The sequence below is a fragment of the Bubalus bubalis genome, chromosome 21 (assembly GCF_019923935.1).
Source record: "Bubalus bubalis isolate 160015118507 breed Murrah chromosome 21, NDDB_SH_1, whole genome shotgun sequence".
Classification (NCBI taxonomy): Eukaryota; Metazoa; Chordata; class Mammalia; order Artiodactyla; family Bovidae; genus Bubalus; species Bubalus bubalis.
This window is the reverse complement of record NC_059177.1, coordinates 46,057,250-46,076,631: the sequence shown is the minus strand read 5'-3', so window position 1 is coordinate 46,076,631 and position 19,382 is coordinate 46,057,250. Positions and strand designations below refer to the sequence as shown.

At 41.0% G+C, this 19,382-nt stretch overlaps 1 protein-coding gene across 3 annotated transcripts in view; it reads left to right on the top strand.

The window, feature by feature from the left end:
• The window catches only part of CACNA2D3 (calcium voltage-gated channel auxiliary subunit alpha2delta 3), a 909,107-nt gene that overhangs the window by 656,721 nt on the left and 233,004 nt on the right, over positions 1–19,382 (top strand). Inside the window, exon 14 of one of the 3 annotated variants that reach the window (XM_025272777.3) lies at positions 11,490–11,507. The exons of the other annotated variants lie outside the window; for them this stretch is intronic. Coding sequence (XP_025128562.3) covers positions 11,490–11,507 — 18 coding nt within the window. The remainder of the gene's footprint in view (positions 1–11,489; positions 11,508–19,382) is intronic. 3 annotated transcript variants of the gene reach the window in all.

Below are 19,382 nucleotides of genomic sequence, written 5' to 3'. Positions count from 1 at the left end.
CCAGCAGTTTGGCAGATCCTTGCAAGTTCTCTTGAAGACATCTGTTGAGTGAAGTAATGGTTTCATTGCAGACTCAGGAGTTTCATTAATTTTCCTCTGAGGGTTTTGTTTTGTTTGTCTCCTTCTGTGGAGACATCTATTTTGGAGGATTTCAAGTTTTTTGGCTCACCATCTCCACTGGTAAGGCCTCTCTTGGAGGGCCATTCTGGTCATTGATGACTGTTCTGGTTCTCTGAGTCTATGACCTGCCAAACGGCTCTCTACTTTTAGACATCACGGCCCATGTCTCTCCCAGGCGGCTGCAGATCCAGGTGGTGGGAGGCTGAAGCAAACTATTAGGACTTTCCTCTGTTGAGCCTGTTGGTACTTCTCTTTCTACATCCCTTTCCTCCCCCGTCCTTCTCAGTACAGTGTCTCCTTATATGGCTCTGAGTTGGCTACAAGTTCATAGTCTCAGAGGAATTACATGACATGCATAAATTATGAAACATTTTCGCAAATTAAGTTTTAATTAAAACCAGCAGCTTAGAATATCCAACTGGAAGCAGTCACAATGTTGAAAAGTGACACTGGTAGGGTGGGAGTTCAGGAGAAGGTCTGAGTGGGTTTGCATCCTGTTCAGATATTTCCAAAATGAATCCTGCAGAAAAGAGCTTCCTTCCCTATCAGATCTTCCTTAATCTACACTGATCCCTGGCCTGCCATGTGGAACAATGTGGTTTCCAAGCAGGAAATATATCCACATCATGGTGGTGGTTTTTTATCTGGACTTTGCCAGCTTTCCTTTTGATTCTACCAACCCCGTTTTCTCACAGGGAACCAGCAGGGCCTTGGACTTCCCCACATTGCCAGAACTCCAGATAATTTTTCAGCAAAATGGCCACCCATAATAATGCTGAAGAATGACAATTTTAATTAGGAATGTATTTTTCCAGTACAATGCAGGTTCAAGCCTGATGAGAAATGACTTCTTATTGTGAGAATTTTCAGAACTTGGTAACAAGCAAAAATGTCTGGGGCTTTCCCCCAGCCGATAGTCCTCAGCTATATGTAATGTGAGAATTGTTCTGGTCTGCCCATTAATAATCCACATTTTCCATGTCCCCAAAAATATCTGCCATCAAGTGAATAATTTATGCAGGCTTGCTTTTCATCTAATCAGGGCTCTACTGCTGCAAAAAAAGACACTGGATTTTTTCATTCAAAATTAGGTTTGAAAAACCTGACCCTCAGTTATTAGTCTTCATCTTTTCTACTAAATAACCTGAGTATGCTGGTGTACAGTGGTCAAGACAGTGTTCTCTGGAAACCTGAAACACAGCAAGCTCTTGACCCTCTAGGCATTTTAAAGTTTAATATTTTATCTGCCTTAAACTCTTTTGGAACATGGAAAAGACTCATCCTTATAATCTGTATTTTTAAATTGCTGGGAGATTTTTAAAGATGATAATACTTAGAATGTTGGTTTGGAGTGCTGAAACTGACACTGGAAAGAGAGAATCCTGATCAGAGTATAAATCAGGAATATGCGGTGCCCTGTGATCAATAATTAAACTTCTTGAAAAGTAGATAGTGTATGTAGGATGTTTATTACAGAGTCATCCATTTAGTGACAAGGTGATAGATAGCTAATGATAAGGAATTTGATAAGTAATATTTTTATATTCAAATAATTGAATAATTATCATTAACTAAAATCAACAGTGGATGTTAGTACCATCATTGGTTTTAGATGTTTTCTTTTGCTTGTCCTTGATATCTAATTTCTTGGTCTCCAAAATCACTGAGGACAGTGACTGCAGCCATGGAATTAAAAGACCCTCACTCCTTGGAAGGGAAACTATGACAAACCTAGATAGCACATTAAAATCAGAGACATCACTTTGCTGACAGAAGTGTTTTTTCCAGTAGTCATGTATGAATGTGAGAGTTGGACCATAAAGAAGGCTGAATGCTTGGAGAATTGATGCTTTCGAACTATGGTGCTAGAGAAGACTCTTGAGAATCTCTTGGACTGCATGGAGATCAAACCAGTCAATCCTAAAGGAAATTAACCCCAACTATTCCTTGGAAGGACTGATGCTGAAGCTGAGGTTCCAAAACTTCGGCCAGCTGATGTGAAAAGCTAACTCATTGGAAAAGACCCTGATGCTGGCAAAAGAAGAGGGGTTGACAAAGGATGAGATGGTTAGATAGCATCACCTATTCAGTGGGCATAAATTTGACCAACCTCCAGGAGATATGGAAGGGCAGGGATGCCTGGAGAGCTGCAGTCCATGGGGTCACAAAGAGTTGGACGTGATGTAGCAACTAAACAATAAAAAACATGCATTTCTTGTGTGATTTTTTTAAGAGACATTTTAAACAACACATTTATTGCAAAGAAGGGTCTTTCTGTCTTTATTTTTCTTGACTTTAAATATGCTGTTGGACAGAAAAATTAATGTTCCATCTGTATCCCAAACTAGATGTTGAGAAATCACTATAGTCAGGCAAGATATTACCTAAACTAATAAAAGTAAGATAATTTGGAATACATACATACCATTCTCTTCATGATCTTTCCAACAAGGTTTGAAAAACTTATAGGATATGATAGGAAAATTGGATTGGGTACTTAAAAATTATTTTGAAGTAGAAAAGTCACTTATGTTTATCTTGTTTTATTGATCCTGTTTTTCTTCTTGTCTTCCACCCTGCAGGGTTACCTATCTCTACCTCTGTTCCTATTCTTTCCTCCTCATCCTCCTTCACCACTGTTATGACAAGGTACTAGATAAAGCCGTGGGACTAGGGATTATAGAGGGAGCAACCAAGTGTACACATTTAAGGAGCTAGGGAAAGAATATGGAGCAGTAGGAACAAATTAACACTCAGGAGAAAGCCTGGGGAGGGGGAGATTTTAAGAAGGAGACTCTGAGAGACACCCTTTGTCTTCTGACTTATGCAGTATGCTCAGAAAGGCCAAGATAGCTTCTGGTCTTTGGAAAAATATGATGCCCTGTGTGATTTTCCAGGCAATAGTGCTGGAGTGGATTGCCATTTCCTTCTCCAAGGCATCTTCCCAACCCAGGGATCAAACCTGGGTCTCCCGCATTGTAGACAGACACTTTACCATCTGAGCCAACAGGGAAGTCTCGTAATATATATACCCTTGGAAATCTTTTGAGGAAATTATTGCTGAGTATTTTTTAAGCTGAGCAAATGGTAGGGAATTATTTTGACACATCTCTTGATTTGTATGAGTAAAATGTAGTTGTGAGTAGCCATGGTTTGTGTCTAGAGATGGCTAACTGCAAGTATCTATGGGAATAATGAGAACAACTCAGTTCACTAAGGATGCCCCCATGGCTCATACTGAGCTGGAAGCCTCTAGAAGCCAAATCTTGCGGATGGACATGGGCTCCCAGGACACCACTGGTGGTGAGTCCTGTCGGTCTCACTGCGCTGTCTTCCACGGTGCTGGCTGCACTCTCAGGCTCCATTTGATGGTCTGTCCCCAGCAGCACATCCTCTCAGGCTTTAGTGGAGAGGGGAAAGGGAGGAGGAGAGAAAGATGGAGGTGGTGTAATATTTGGTTACTTCTAGAAAAGTCCTAATTAGACTACGCGAGGTCACATGTCTACCCTGAGCTAGTTTTGGGGGCCAGTGATGAATTATTTGACTGAGATCTGGGCACTGCCCACATCATGGGACTTGGAGTAGAACCTTACCCTCCTACTAGGGGAACTACTAGGAAAGAAGGAAGTTAATGGTGAGAGCAGAGGGACACACGTCCACCATAAGAGTCACACACTGCCTAAGGACATTTATTCAGGCCTTACCACTTCTTCATGTAACCCACTATGAAGAGGTGATGGCCAATTGAGAAGATTTGTGATCTCCAGTCTGTGGGTTTATCTGTGGGCCATGAGGTCCTTGCTTATTAATATACCTCTCACACACCATCAGGTCGGGGCACTCCTGAAAATTCCAGGGCTTACAAGGTCATGGGGGCTTCCCAGGTGATGCTAGTGGTTAAGAACCCCTCTGTCACTGCAGGAGATGTAAGATGTAACAGACGTGTGTTTGATCCCTGGGTCGGGAACATCCCCTGGAGGAGGGATGGCAACCAACTCTAGTATTCTTGCCTGGAGAAGTCCATGGACAGAGGAGCCACTGAGGGCTATAGTCCCTAGAGTCACAAAGAATCAGACACGAGTAAAATGTCTTAGTACACATGGACATAAGTGTCTTAGTACACGTGTACATACTATGATTTCTCGTTGAGAAATCCAGAGCTCAGAGATGATACATTGTTGCCTAAATTCTTATGGCTCATAAGATAAAAGTAGGATTGGAAACCGCATCTCCTAAACTCTAAGGCCCTCCTTCCTTCCTTTCTCCTTGTTCCTTCCCTGCTGCTACTGCTAAGTCACTTCAGTCGTGTCCGACTCTGTGCGACCCCATAGACGGCAGCACACCAGGCTCCCCTGTCCCTGGGATTCTCCAGGCAAGAACAGTGGAGTGGATTGCCATTTCCTTCTCCAATGCATGAAAGTGAAAAGTGAAAGTGAAGTTGCTCAGTCGTGTCCGACCTCAGCGACCCCATGGACTGCAGCCTTCCAGGCTCCTCCGTCCATGGGATTTTCCAGGCAAGAGTACTGGAGTGGGGTGCCATTGCCTTCTCCGGTTCCTTCCCTATCTTCCTCCAAAAAATACTTCTTCCTGAATTCTTACTAAGGGCCAGGTATGGTACAGGTCTAATTCCTGGTGATACACTGATGAATAAATTTTTAATTTATGTGGCCCCTAGATGGATCTTGGGTTCTTATGTAGAGAAGTAAAATAATAATAAAGAAGATTATAGAATGCATAAATCTTAAGACTGGAATAAATAAGATGATTTCATAGAAAGACTACAGGACTTCCCTGTGGCTCAGACGGTAAAGAGTCTGCCTGCAATGTGGGAGACCCAGGTTCAATCCCTGGGCCAGGAAGATCCACTGGAAAAGGAAATGGCAACCCACTCCAGTATTCCTGCCTGGAAAATTGCATGAATGGAGGAGCCTGGTGGGCTACAGTCCGTAGGGTCGCTCAGCCACGACTGAACGACTTCACTTTCACTTTTTCATTTATAGAAAGACTTGGGGTTGAGATAGGAACTGCTGTCAGAGGAGGTGCCTTCAGAGCTGGAATCTAACAGATGGGTAAAAAATAGTGGGCGTCAGGAAATTGAATGGTGGGAGAGCCTCAGCCAATCAGAAGAAACAGCCAGTTGAAGGCTTTGAGGTGAGTGAGGCTTAGACAGCAGGGCCAGCAAAGCACCGGGATAATACTTTTAGATTGTTCTAGGCGCAGTGTAGAGGAAGGATCAGGGGAAGGAGTATAACTGAGATGGATGAGCAACAAACGTGGCTTAGCGTGGGGTGGCAGACATGGGCAGAAGTGGACAGAACCTCCACCGCTGTATCCTAGCTCATCAGAGACCTGCTTCTCATGTAGGTTTTGGAGTTTGAACCAGTGAACAGAACTTCCTCAGATATGTAGAAGAGTAGGAATCTTTACCAACATTGCTTAATGAAGAAGAATGGAGGATTAGAAATGTAAACATCATGCACAGAGTGGGGGAGGGGGAAGCGAGCAAACACAGGGAACCTTTGCAGCAAACAAGGATTTGTCACTCATTCATAACAGCCCAGGCAAGGGGCCAGTTTCACAAATGAAATAAACATATGCAGGCTCTTTTCATTTTCTTTTATACAGTTGGCAGAAAAATACTTTATGTCCCATTTGGTCTTTACATATTTCATAGTAAATGTGTTGTTTTGATCAATTGATCTTTAATTGAGTTTTATTTTTGAAAAAAGAGCCCACTCAACTCCAGAAGTCCCTTCAGCTGGAGTGATGAATGTCCCCTCACTTGCCGCTGTGGCTCTTAAGTGGGATTCTGAGATGTAAGTGAAGTAAATGAGAAAAGTTAAAACAAAAACATCCCCTTCCCCTCAGTGCAGGAACTTGGTTTTGAAATACATTTACTTACCATTAGGGACTCAAAGCCCACTAGGATCTCTTCTACTTCTAGTAGGGCTCCTTACAACTGTTTTCCCTGGCTCACCTTAGCATGCAGATCTCTAAAATTGCCCCACAGTTTGGTCCCTGCACTCACTTCCTGGGTAATCTCATCTTCAAGCTGCCTATCCTACACCTCTGCTTGCAAGTCCAGGAGACATCCTCAAGTTGTCAGTTTTAGACAAAACGGAACTTTTTTTTTTTTTTCCCTCAAATATGCTTCTCAAACAGTTTTCATCTTCTCATTAAGGCTCTATTTTTTAATTTACCTGGCCCAAAGGTCTTAGATGCAACCTTGATGTCTCTCCTTCTCTCATATTATCAGCCAGTCCATCATCCCACGTCTCAAACAGATCTAGAATCAGACCACTGCCTGCAACCTCCACTACCAGCACTAACTCTTTCACCTCTCATTCAGATTATTCAGCCATCTTCTCACTGGCCTCCCCACTCAAACACTATCTTTGCTGCTCTCTGGCTATGTGACCTTGTAGTTTCATGGAAAACTGGGGTGAAAATAGAACTTACCTAATAAAGTTTCCGTGAGTTTTCAGTAAAGAGTCAGACACAACTGAGCATGCACACAAGCAAACACAAAGCACTTAGAATGAGGGATAGCATGTCATGGCTGTTACAACGGCCATTGCTGCTGTTGCCAACACTGCAGCATGTGGTTTCCATCCAAGACAAGCTGATGGCCCAGAATGATGGGTAAAGCACCAGCAATGACATCTACCTTCCTGGCAGCAGGATAGGAGTCCTTTTAAGGGTACTATCTGGAAAAGCCACACGCATGGATATCTCACTGACCACAACTGAATCCCACCAAGTTCTAATAGCGTCATTTAGCTAAGTCTGGCTAACAGTTGGGTTTCCATTACCCAAAAAGGGCAGTGTGGCAGTTACTGCAACTAGCAGTTAACTATGCTATGAATAGGCAGTATGTGGTGTGCTGATGACATTTGATATGAGAGGTCAGACGGGGTCTTCTTTGAGACAGTGACAACCAGGTGTTTGCTGGACAAGGAGGGAGGGTAGGGGGGAGCATTCTGAAATGAGGGAAGGGCAAGTATGTCTGTGATAGGAGAAGGCAAGGTAAATATTTGTGCTGCACCGTACATCATGGGCTTCTGAGGTGACAGTAGTCGTAAGAACCTGCCTGCCAATGCAGGAGGCACGAGATGCAGCTTCAATCCTTGGATCAGGAAGATTCCCTGGAGGAGGGCATGGCAACCCACGCCAGTATTCCTGCCTGGAGAATCCCATGGACAGAGGATCCTGGCAGGCTACAGTCCATAGGGTCTCAAAGAGTTGGACATGACTGAAGTGACTTAGCCAGCACACATACATCATACACCACATGCTGCGAAGCATGGTAGGCTACATTCTCCATCCAGACTTTTCTGTAAGGAGTGGTGCCAGAATTTCTCATTCCCCCTTTTTTATATGGGGGACTCCCAGATGGAACGGCCTGAGAGGCCCCCCAGATCTTGGGTTGGTGCTAACACCTTTGGTCTGCATGAGAAGCAAAACTTTGAGCCTGATAGTTAAAGCAGAAGTGAGGGCTGCAGAGAGATGTGACTTTGAGTTGACTTTCAGCTCCAGCATTTCCTGACTGGGCGACACTGGCAAAGTTCTTAGCCATACTAAGTATTCTCTATTTCCTCATCTATGAGACTGATACTAACATATAACCCAGAGAGGTCTGCTGTGGGGACCAAAGCTGCTCAAGATGTAAAGTGCTTAGCCAAGTACTGCTGCATTGAGAGTGGTCACTCAAGAGAGGCTGTTTCTGTTACTCTCCCTTTATCTCTGTCACTCTCTTGAATGACACATTCTCAGTCTTTCCAGATTTGAATGTGAAGTGTCCCACAAATGCATTCCACATCCCAAGAATTTTCCCTGGGAATGTGCGAGCCTACCATATACTACAACTTCTTTCTTTATGCTTCCTTTAAAAACGTGACTAGCGGATGTGAATAGTTGGTTATAAAGTCATACAGCTAGGGGGCATTTGGTCTGAAGGAATCTGAAGCTGCTTGTACAGATCCTGATGTATTAATAGTAAGTGAAGAAAAAGACATAGGGAGGTGGAGCCTGGTTCACAATGCCTGACAAAGTGACTTTGGAGAAGAAGAGGTCTTGAGAAAGAGAAGTTGCCTTGCCTCAGGCTGAGTGATGATGAGAAATTCCCGGGCTAGTTTTTTGCACATCCATGGGTCAGTGAGACAATGTGCATATCTGCAGATGTCTGTACCAACGGTATGGGGATTATCCTCTGGCAGAAATATTCCTTTTTCTCTTGTAAGCCATTGTCTTGGATTATCAACATTGTGTATGTGTTTGTGAAGGTGTAGACTGCAGTCAGTTAACCCAGTTGTCTTTTCCTGGCATCCACCCTGGACATACCCTAGTAATAAGGTACTTTCTTTAACCAGGTGGGCACCAGTCACAAGTCACAGAGAAATGCATAGAGACTGCCATACAGAGCAGGTTCCCTCATGTCCTCAAGGAGCTTGTGAACTAGCAGAGGAGAGACATAAAACTAACTTACATAGATATTGCAGAGTTTCTCTGAACTACAAAGAAAAAGTACAATGAGACCTTTAGAGACCATTGTGTCCTGGAGTATCCTTTGCTGTTCCTTGTTTTTTGAGCCCACTGCAGACATTGCTAATTGGTTATAACATTCTTTCCATAAAATATAACTTCAAAATATCTCTCAACATGGCCCTATGGAAATACATTACCAATCTGTCAGACGTGACTCTTGAAGCTAATCTTTTTTGCCATCTAAGAACTGGCCTATTCCCCAGCCCTCCCTGGATCATCCATTTATACAGATAAGCACTCTGACCAAAGGCTAAAATGCATGTGCCTCAGGACTCCAGCTAGAGGCCGGGGGAGTCTAGTGTACCACTGGTCTGGCTCCTGGGCCAGAGCACTGCACACTGTGAATGTTGCAGGAACCGTGTGTCATTAAGAGCATGGACTCCCAGTCAGTAGCATCTGCAGCTGCCAGGGAGCCCATCTCAATTTGCTGTGTTCTATTCTGAGGCTTCTTTTCCAAGGTCCAACCTGTGTGTGGCATTGCAGGCTATAATTTATGTTATTTAAAAGCTCTGGTAGGAAAGTTGTTCTTTGTTCTCATGAATTATTTCTTAAGGAAAATATATGTTTTGTGGAGAACTTGAGGGCAGCCTCAAACTGAGGACATCACCACAAAAACTTAGTCTCTCATTTTCCTGCCCAGGATTTCTTCTCTTGTGCTTAAATGGGTGACTCAAAATGAAGAGTTTCCTGCTCCACCAAGATAAACCTGAGAGAGGGAGAGAAAGGGCAGTTCTCATTTTTAAGAGGCCTGTCAAGTCCCACAATTTGTGCAGACCTTGACTTTGGTATTTAATTCATCAAACAGTTATAATTCTCATCAGTGTCCAATGCATTTCATATCATCTGTGATTCAACACAGATTCTTTCCTAAGGAAGCATACATCTGTCATTCTATTAATGTTTGCATTTCCAAAGTTTCTTTTAAGTTGTGAAAAGATATTTAATATTTAAGACTCTTATTTAAGTGACTCTTCATTTTAGGCTCAATTTCTCACCTCTTGATACATTTCTGCACTCTTGAGAAGTGCTGGAGAAACATGTGAGCTTCCTTTTTAATAGTGGCAGCTATAAGTAGGAGGGAGGAATCAAGAAATCATGCTTGTATTTCTGTCTTCCTAAATTGAGAGACCTTTCAGCATAAAAGTGCTTGGAAATTGATTGTTGGGCGGTTGGGGTCTGCCTTTTGTGGACATTCTCTGGACCATTGTGGAGCAGTCTATGAGATACAAGACACCTTGTTGGTTTGAGTTTATCCCTTCGATCTTTTATTGGGCTCCATCCACGGGGCAGGGCCTTATGAAAGGTTCAAGAAAGCCCCAGTCTTAGTATCTGTGAAGAGAGAGTATTCTTCACAGGGACAAAAGAATGGGAAAGGCAGGAAGGAGGTTCAGACCATAGGATGCCTGGTTTAGTTATCTTTCATATTCTGGCAGTTCCAGTGTTACAAACTCTAGAGACATAGAGAGTTTGTTGTCATAATTCCCAAGTGTTTGTGGCCATTTTTAACATGTGAGTTGAATTGAATTTGTACATTCAAAAGTCAAATGGACAGAGAAGCCTGGTGTGCTGCAGTATTTGGGGTCGCAGAGTCGGACACGACTGAGCAACTGAACTGACTGAAAGTCAGATACCCGCCCCCCCTCAAATTTACTTTCTATGGAACATCATATAATTACATAATGTCTCAATGTCATTGTATTTCTCATCTGTAAAATGAGGATGATAAAGAGAACCTAGTATTGGGTTATTGTGACTTAGGGGGTGATGCAAATAAAGGCCTTAACGCTGTGCTGGCTGACAAGTTCACACTCGATAAATGTTAGTCTCTATGAAAAGACTTGAAAATGATGTAATTCTTACATTTGGTATTTAATATATGGATAACGTTAATTCCATTCCAGATTAGAAAATTGCTTTTCGAAACACTGCATGCTGTAATGGCAATTACAAACACCATGACACTAAACCACAGCTTAAAAGTCTCACTGTAGAAAAATAGATAAATGTGTCTCGTAAGTATTCAATCTTTTTCCGCATACCTATAATCTCAGTCCCTTCCCTGTGCCACTGGCATAGCTAATATGTCTTATTTTATTTATTGACTGACTGCCTTTTCATTGTTCTTAGAGTATCAGCCTTACTTTATATGCATGAATTCTTGTGCATGCTTCCTTAACCAGCAATAAAGGGAACAGTTACTGTGCTACAAAGCAAGAAAAACTGACTTTAAATTAAAGGACATTCTTCGAATGGTCTTGCCTCTACGTACAGCAGAGCTTCTCAGCTTTGGCACAGTGGACGTATGGGCAGTGTAATTCTGCCACTACATATGGTTGTGGGGGCTGTTCTGTGCATTCTAGGAAGTTTAGCAGAATGCCTTGTCTCTACCCACCAGAGGCCAGTAGCTCTTATTCCCTCCCCTGCCCCAAGTTTTGACAGCCCCACATGTCTCTGGACAGCTCTCAGCAATGGGGAACTGTTGGCATACAGGAAGAAGGAACTGCTCTGTGTTCCTATGGAAGCACTTTCATAGTGCTTTTGATCACCGGACAGAAGAACCTCAGGTCCAGCTTTGCAGAAGGCTACCAGAAACTACCCAATACACGCACCGTCAAAGTCACAGATTATCTCTTGACACTATGAATTAAGGTAGCAGGTAAAATAATCAACACCATAACTTTATATGGGGAAATGACTTGGCTTTGGTTGTTATTTTCCTCCCCATTTTTGTCCTTCCATTTGCCAATGACAGCCAAATGAAGTTTTACAGTTAATCTTCACTTCTTATATAATGATTTTTTTTCTTTTTTCTCCTTATTTTTCAGCTCCCCCAGGCACAAAAGGTAAAACTGTTTTCCATCACATTCCAGTCATCCCCAGAACTCACGAATCATGCATGCCTCCATGGTCTTGTGCGTTCGGTGTTGTTCATGACCAGTGAAATGGTTTTCCTCTTAGGACTTCAGGAGCCTGATGTTGGACAGGAGCAGAAAGACCCACAGACTTGATTGTCCACTAGCCCTTTGCCAAATGAATCCCACCAGAAAGCCCTTTGGTGGCCATTGGTTTGGGGATGAATCTGTGCTCAACCATTTTGCTAAGAGTTCGCAAATAATAGCTGAAGAATAAGTTTGTCACAGTCCTTCCAACATAACATTTCAGATCGTCCCTGGGATACTTTCCTCGGGAGATAATGTGAATAATTATTAAGGCCCAGTAATTATTTTAGTTTCTGAGCTCTTAAGCCAAATCCCTAAAACTCCCCTTAAGTTTCATTAATTGAAAAATCAGCAGCTACCTTGCTTGTCTCAATACCCATACCACCCAGAGAGCATTAGAGTAGAGTTCTTGCCAACAGTCAGACCCTTTCACTGACCCTCATGATCTGTCTGCGATGGAGTGGTGCCACCATGTAGAGTGTTTGCCGTCCAGAACGATTCCGTGTGGTTGCAGGGCTGGCTTTGTTGTACCATCCATGGCTTGTCACTGCATCCTAAGGACAGTTGTGGCAGAGCATATCACATGATGCTTGGTGTGTTGTTCCTGTGTATTTCACAAATGCAAGCAAGATTTTCAGACAACAGAGCAATTTCTGGGGCTGTGATGTGAGTTGGTTTCAAGAGTTGAGGTAAGGCACCACCGTGAAACTTAATCTGACCCTCCTAAGCTCTCCACTTTGGAGCAGAGATGATTTGGTTTTGTCTCACTATGATAGCACAACTGCTCTACAAAAGACAGTCTGTTCAGACCATATGGACAACCAGAGGCCTAGAAATCATTACACAGTTACTCAAATACGTTTGAGATATTTAAACAAGGCAAGACATGCTAGTGTGTGACTTGGCTTGTGGTGGTGTTTGATTACACTTCAGTGCCATCACCAAAGGACTGAACACTTCATTAAAAGTTAAAGTATTTGAGTAGAGCAAGAGCTTCCAGGGTAAATATATGGTCAGAATTCCACATTATCTGGAAGGCTTGGCATCTTCGATAGGTTATGCTTGCTTAATTGCCCACATTAGAAATTTCTTTGCAAAGACTTAAACTGAGTATCTAAAAATGGACTGGCCTCAACTTACTGGTACTTATTCATCAAATTTCCGCTGATCCATAGACAAAAGCATTCTGTTATAGAAGATTCCTCATGAATTTGAAGTGTCATCAGCCATGGAATTTTAAAACAAAGTTCAAAACAAGCCAGCGCAGAATATGGTAATAACAAATGTTGCTGGGCCATATGAGTTCTCAATAGCACTTAGCTCATCACTCTTTTCTTCTATCGTCACATCTTGACTCACATTACATGCCCTGCAAAGTGAAGCACATTATTATTTATGGTAGTAGAAAGTTCGAAAGTGAGGAAGATGCTCCAGTGGCTTTTCCTCTGTCCCAAAGATGTTATACTGCCCAACAGACTTGTTCTGCAGCCCTGGATGACAAAAAATAACCCTGCCTTCCCTTCCTCACTGTGGCTACAAATTGTCTTCTTTCAATTAAGGTAGAGAAAGGTGTTTATTTTAAACAAAAAATTAGAGGGGTCTTGTGTGAAATGATTTCAGAACTCTTTGGATAGTTTCTGGGCAGTTCAGCTCTTTGGAGGAGTTTGACTGTAAACCTTGGGGATCTAGGCTGGAAGATGAGGTGGTTTGAGGAGAGGCACATTGCAGACTGAAAGCATTCCCCTCAGGACCACTGGTCTCAATACATGATGTATGAGCATCCCTGCCCCTCACGTTCCTTCCCTTCCCCTCCCCAGTGTTACCAAAGTCTTTTGATAGAAAGTTCTTACAAGCATCAGTTCCCCTCAAATAATTATCTTGCTAATGAATTGTCAAGATATGACAAAAGAGCCCAGAAAGAATGTGATGCTTCTCTTGTTTCATTAAAACTGTGTATCACCTGCCTGAATTGCCTAGATGGAGTCAGAAAGAAAGGGAGACTGAATTTGAAACCCCAACAAAGCAAAGGCTTTCAGAAACAATTGTTTTGAGAGATTTCTTCCCGAAGACTTTGACATTACCCAAAGATTTCACTCATCCATGTACATGATTATAATTAGTCCCTTCCAAACCCAAGAGTTTGTTGTTCTGTGGGTAAAAGGGAGGTATCTCCAGCTGCTGTGTCTTTGGCCGGCTTTTCACATGAGGTCATGAGTGCATACGTTGAACCATATGGTGTCTACATTTGTGCTGTGTTTTTGTTGGAATCTCTCTTTGAATCATCTGCAACTGTTTTCTCTATAAATATTTTAAATAGTTATGTCTCTGTAAACATGCTTATTTTAATCTCTTGGCTGATCTACAACTAAAAATGTCCCATTTGGATATCCCTCTTATGTGTAGCAGTAATTAATGATTATTGTCTATAAATTATCATTTTTGTGATTCTAATAATTTGAGAGTTTTCCAAATATTCTAGCCCTTTTGGCTATTTTCTAGAACAATGGTTTGCACCAAAAAAAAAAAAGGTTTTATTTTTCCTTTGATTCTTAAACACCTCTGAGATAATTTCTAGATTCTATAAATTTTAACCCTTAATACAAAGTAGGAGTGATAGTATACTTACTGGTTATACACTTGATCAATAAATATTTTCACCAAATACATAGGCAGTGTTCTAAAGTCTTGGTTAAAAAACTTGTAGCAATACAGACCTGAAGCCTTCAGGCCAATACAAATCTGTTCTTTTTAGTGAAAATTGAACCACTTTCTCCTTTGGATACATTGTTCTTGAGTTCAACAATGGAGAAAGGTCCATATTTTGTAGAACAGTACAACAGTTTGCATTTTTTTCTCTTATATGATTCTTGACGTCTACGAAAATGTCTGGGAGATTCCATTTTATAATAATAACAGAATTGCCCAGAGTTGTTTGCAAATGTATATTCAGTAGTCACAAAAACAGTCCAGTTTTCAAACTGCATATTCATCTAAGTAGGTTCTGTCTATAGGAACTAGACATCAGTTGTTCACTGTGTGATTAACTTAATCTCTGTAACATGGAGCCTTGAATACTTAAAAGAAAATAAACACTTTTGGGGCATTTCAAATTTGGCGGTTTATGTGCTTAACTTTTCAATACAGGTGCACCTTTCCCTTCATTTTATGTTTTCTTTACACAAATTTGGAGTTTCTCAAAGACAGTGTCTTGAAGGTCTTGAAGGTACTCTGTGTCTTGCCTGGCATCATATTAGTTAATATAGGCTTGAAAATTCAGAGCAGGCATAAGCATTTTTCTCAAAACCATAGTTAAAGAAAACCACATCTCTACTCCTGGTTGGAACAGCAATTGATGGAGTCAGAGCTCTACAGTATGGCAAAACGATCCCTGTTTAATAGCCAGACCATGTGTTTTGTTTCCTGTTAGGAATAGCTTCACTTGCCTTCTTGAACAAACACAGCAGGGTTTGAGATCTGTTGTTCTATGCCTGCTGTGATATTCTGTGCTGCTTAACTTGTATGAGGACTCAGGAGTGCATAAATTAGCTTCTTAAATGGAGGTCGATTTTTGGTTTTTCTTTCAGGATGGGACTGTTTTATTAATCTCTCCCCCTAAGTATAAATGGGATCCTGAATCCATTTGCATTTTCTTTATATCCTTGTTTACATTATATTTAGGAGGAAAAAATGGAAGCAATCATTTATCTAAAGACTTCTTTCCTTCCTTCCTTTCTTTCATCTTGTTCTTCAGGTATAAACTCATGCGAGTAGAATTTGGCCAGCTCTTATCTCAGTGTAATCAGATTTCAGCAATTGTGGAGCATCATTTATCATTCCTTGTCTCATTTAACTTCTGCACTTTGAAATGTTGACTTGTTGAAAATAGAAAATTGAAAGTTTGCAAAGCTGCTGTTTTCAGAGAACTGTAGGTCTAGTGATTTTAGTGTTTCATTACAGTTATATAAGTGGCTAAATGGATGCAAATGAAGTGCAAAATGGAGAGGTGATAGCTATTTACATTTGGGTCTGGTTTATGACTCATTTGCTTTTACCTTGACTGGCTTTCTGTGTAAGCTATTATATTTTGTTTTGATGACTCTGTTTTCTTCCTCATCATTTACTCTTATAAGAACACATGCAGGCATCTTTTATAAGCATTATCAAGCTGGGGCTGTTAAAATTGACTAAACCCAAGAGTCGGAAAAATGGTAGCAGTACAATGAGCTATGACTTAAATTAGTAGATTTATTTTGTGAATAAGGCAAGGGAAATAGAAACGGGAGCAAGTTCAATCACTTTAGCTCCCCCCATGGTCAGTGTGATGGATTCTGTGGAGATCTCAGTTACAACATATTGTTCCACCATAATGATGATCACAGAACTAAGCATTTTATTCTTTGTGGTAGTTCTGTACGAGTGTATCTATGGCATTCCAGAGAAGCTGCCCTGTTGCTATGACAGGAGGTAAACTTTGCAAGGTTCACAGCCATGTGAGTCTTTTTCAGGGCACGAATACTGGAGTGGGTTGCTATTTCCTCCTCCAGGGGCTCTTACCCACCCAGGGATCAAACACAAGTCTCCTGTGTCTCCTGCTTTGAAGGTGGATTCTTTAACTGAGCCACCTGGGAAGCCCTTATGTGAATCACGGCCAGTCCCTTTCCCATTGGCCCTGTTAAACTGTGTGTTTGAGACCATAAAGAAATGAATGCAAAACCCTCAGATTAAAAGTGCATGGCTTCCTGATGGCGGGATGACCCTCAGAAGAGTGCACTGGGGCTCTGGCTGAAGCCCCATATGGGCTAATGGGGGACCAGAGAGCTCTATTTTGGGAGCAGGATGCTATTTGCATTTCTTATTTAGAGGAAATGATTTGTTAAATTTAAACAACTTTATAATATATCTTTTTTGTGTATCTGGGGAAAAGTGTTCAAGTTGTACCCATTTCAGATATATTTGAACTTTTATAGCATTTATGTACTGTTTTATAATAAGGAAGAGAACAAAGTGACAACAGAGAAGTACATGAGCAGCACTTACAAGGGCCCACCCATGATGAGTGCTTAACTCAGTGAAATACTGCTGATAATCCTAGTCCATGCCTTGTTCAATAGAGACACATTGGATACAAATAAAGCAGAAATGGTTTTAAAACACTGGTATACTTTGTGTTAAAAAAAGACTAGATATTATAAAGTAAAAAACCTGAGAATTGATTTTAAAATCCCATATGTATATCCGCGCTTTCTAGTCCCAGACTTACTTTTTAGTGTCTTAGAAATTTAAAGTCTTCTTTCAAAACATCTTCCTTTAGTTAAGATGTGAATGTCTTCTATTATTTATTTAAATCAAGCACAACTATAAAATATGATTCTCTTGAGGTGTTGAAACAATGCAAACTCTACTCACAACATTGCTAAAATGAAACTGCCTTTTCTTTTGAAAGTCAAAAAACATCTAAATAAAAATAGTGGGATTTTAAAGCTTATTTTAAATTGTTCCTACATCCCCCCCCCAAAGAAATTTATATACCTTTCTTTCCATACAGAAAGGAAGGCAGAGGATTGAGAAAATTTCTCTTACAAAGCCCAGTGAACGGCAGCATTGTGCCATTAATGTCAGCATAACCCATGTTAATCTTAGACAGGATATTCCTGGACACTGGATGTTCTGATTTCCTTGCTTCTAGATGCAACTCTATAGGTCATTCTTACTGATCCTCAATTGATATTGAACTCAAAACTGGACTGACATTTTGAGGTTACCCCTGTATTTATTGATAGACTTAGAACACCTGTATCTATCACTATATACGAGATGTATTTCCTGAAACATCCGTAAATAAATCTACACTTTATTGATCAAGACCCTGGAAAAGTGTATCATTTAAAGGACAGCTGTATGGAGTAGCTTAATGAAGTAAAGAATTAAGCAAACTAGAATGTGTGAACTTGAGCCAGAACACTTTTTTTTTTTTTTTTTTTTTCTAATGGTGTTACTATTTTTCCATTATCTCAGAGAGGCTAGGAAGAGAGAGAGAACACTCAATGAACAGCATTTCAGCACAGGACTAAGCAAAATCAATATAATTCAGTGATTAATTTGAAAGCTAAATCTATGTCAACATATAAATCCAAGTCAAATCTATATTTAATCAGTGGCGAATCACCATGAGTGATTTTAATCTGACTCTATAGTTCTTCACTTTAGGGGATTTCCTGAGTGGCAGGTGTAGTAGGTCATTCTCATGACTTACTCTAGAGAAAACCTATACTTGCACTGTGTATTCACAGGCATAGCCTTTATCTTCATCACTTTTTTGGCGTAATTTTTTGATAGAAACAATTCTAATTTGCACCAACAAAATGTATCTACTTTTATTGTTTTGGCATATTAAAGTTGGAAAACCGGTTTGCCTTTTCAGTTTTTTGTATTAAAATCACATATCTGTTGATCTGATCATAGTTCAGCCCCCTGATCCTTTTTCCTGTCACATTATTCCCAGGTCACACCCCCAGTTAATGGGTATATATCCAATACAGCCCAGTTCCGTGAGAACTGGAGGGATGGCTCTGTACAAGCTTCCACACATCTCGTGCCAAAGGATTCAACTGAAATGACCCTCTGGGGTAAACTGGAGCAATTGTGCAATCATGTACAGCAAAACTACTGAGAAGCCCAAAAGCAGAAAGTTAGATGTTTATCCCTTCAAATTAGCTGGAAGGATTTTGGAAAACCCATCCTAGTTTCATGAGGTAGAAAAATGTCAGGCAAAGGACTAATGCCATGGTATGGACTTTCTTTTTCCAGAAATGACTAATGGAATTGAACCACTCGCTGAATCATGAGCCCTGTGTGCTTGGATTGGACCCATCCTTGTTTGCCCAGGGCTGGGACACATTAGATGATTTGGCTGGGTGCTTCTGAAGCATCTCTCCTTTCGTTCCTGACCTCCTTCCTCTCTAACAATTTCCTTCCCATTGTGCATCATTCCCTACCTTCTTTAATATTTGCAGTGCCAACTACCACCACCTTGAACTACTTTCTAAAGCATGTTATCTAAATCATGGGATAAAGGAGAAATTTTTTTTTTAATTTTTGTATATGTAATTTGAATGCAGAGATAGATGACGTTCAAGTTTGGGAGAGAAGTGGATGGATTTCAGAGAAGCTTAAGGACTTCTCTCCCTAACCTAGCATGGTTGTTATGAGATCAGTTGCACTTATTGGATGTGTCAGGCACTGTATTAGGTGCTTTACATCCATAGTTCTATTTAATCCTCCCCCAAACTCTTGGAGTTACTCCTTTTAGAGATGAGTTGCTTGGTTGCCTCTTTTACCACACTCCAAGATCCTTAAGGCAAAACATATCATTTGTCTTTGTACCCTGAAAACAGGAGGCTGAGGGCAGAATGATTTGCTCAGGGACTGTAGTTTCAGGTAGGCCAAGGCACGAACCTGCACCCTCCTGCCTTTTGTGACCTAGAGCAAGGTACCTTCCCCTTTATCTTTAATTGATTCAACTGTAAGATGGCTTGTAGACACTTCACCAGGGTTAAATTTAGTGCTATATAGATGTTAAATGTTTAAAGCAGTGTTCAGTAATAGCAAGACAAGTTTGGAAAAAAACATCACTGGGTGAATAGGTGGATGCATAGATGGAAGGATGAATAAATACAAAATGACTCAACAATTTTGAGTTATTTGTTCAGAGATAATTCAGGCCTATTTGCTTCTGTAGCTCATTTCTCCTCTCTGTGTTTCTTTCCAAGGAAATCATAG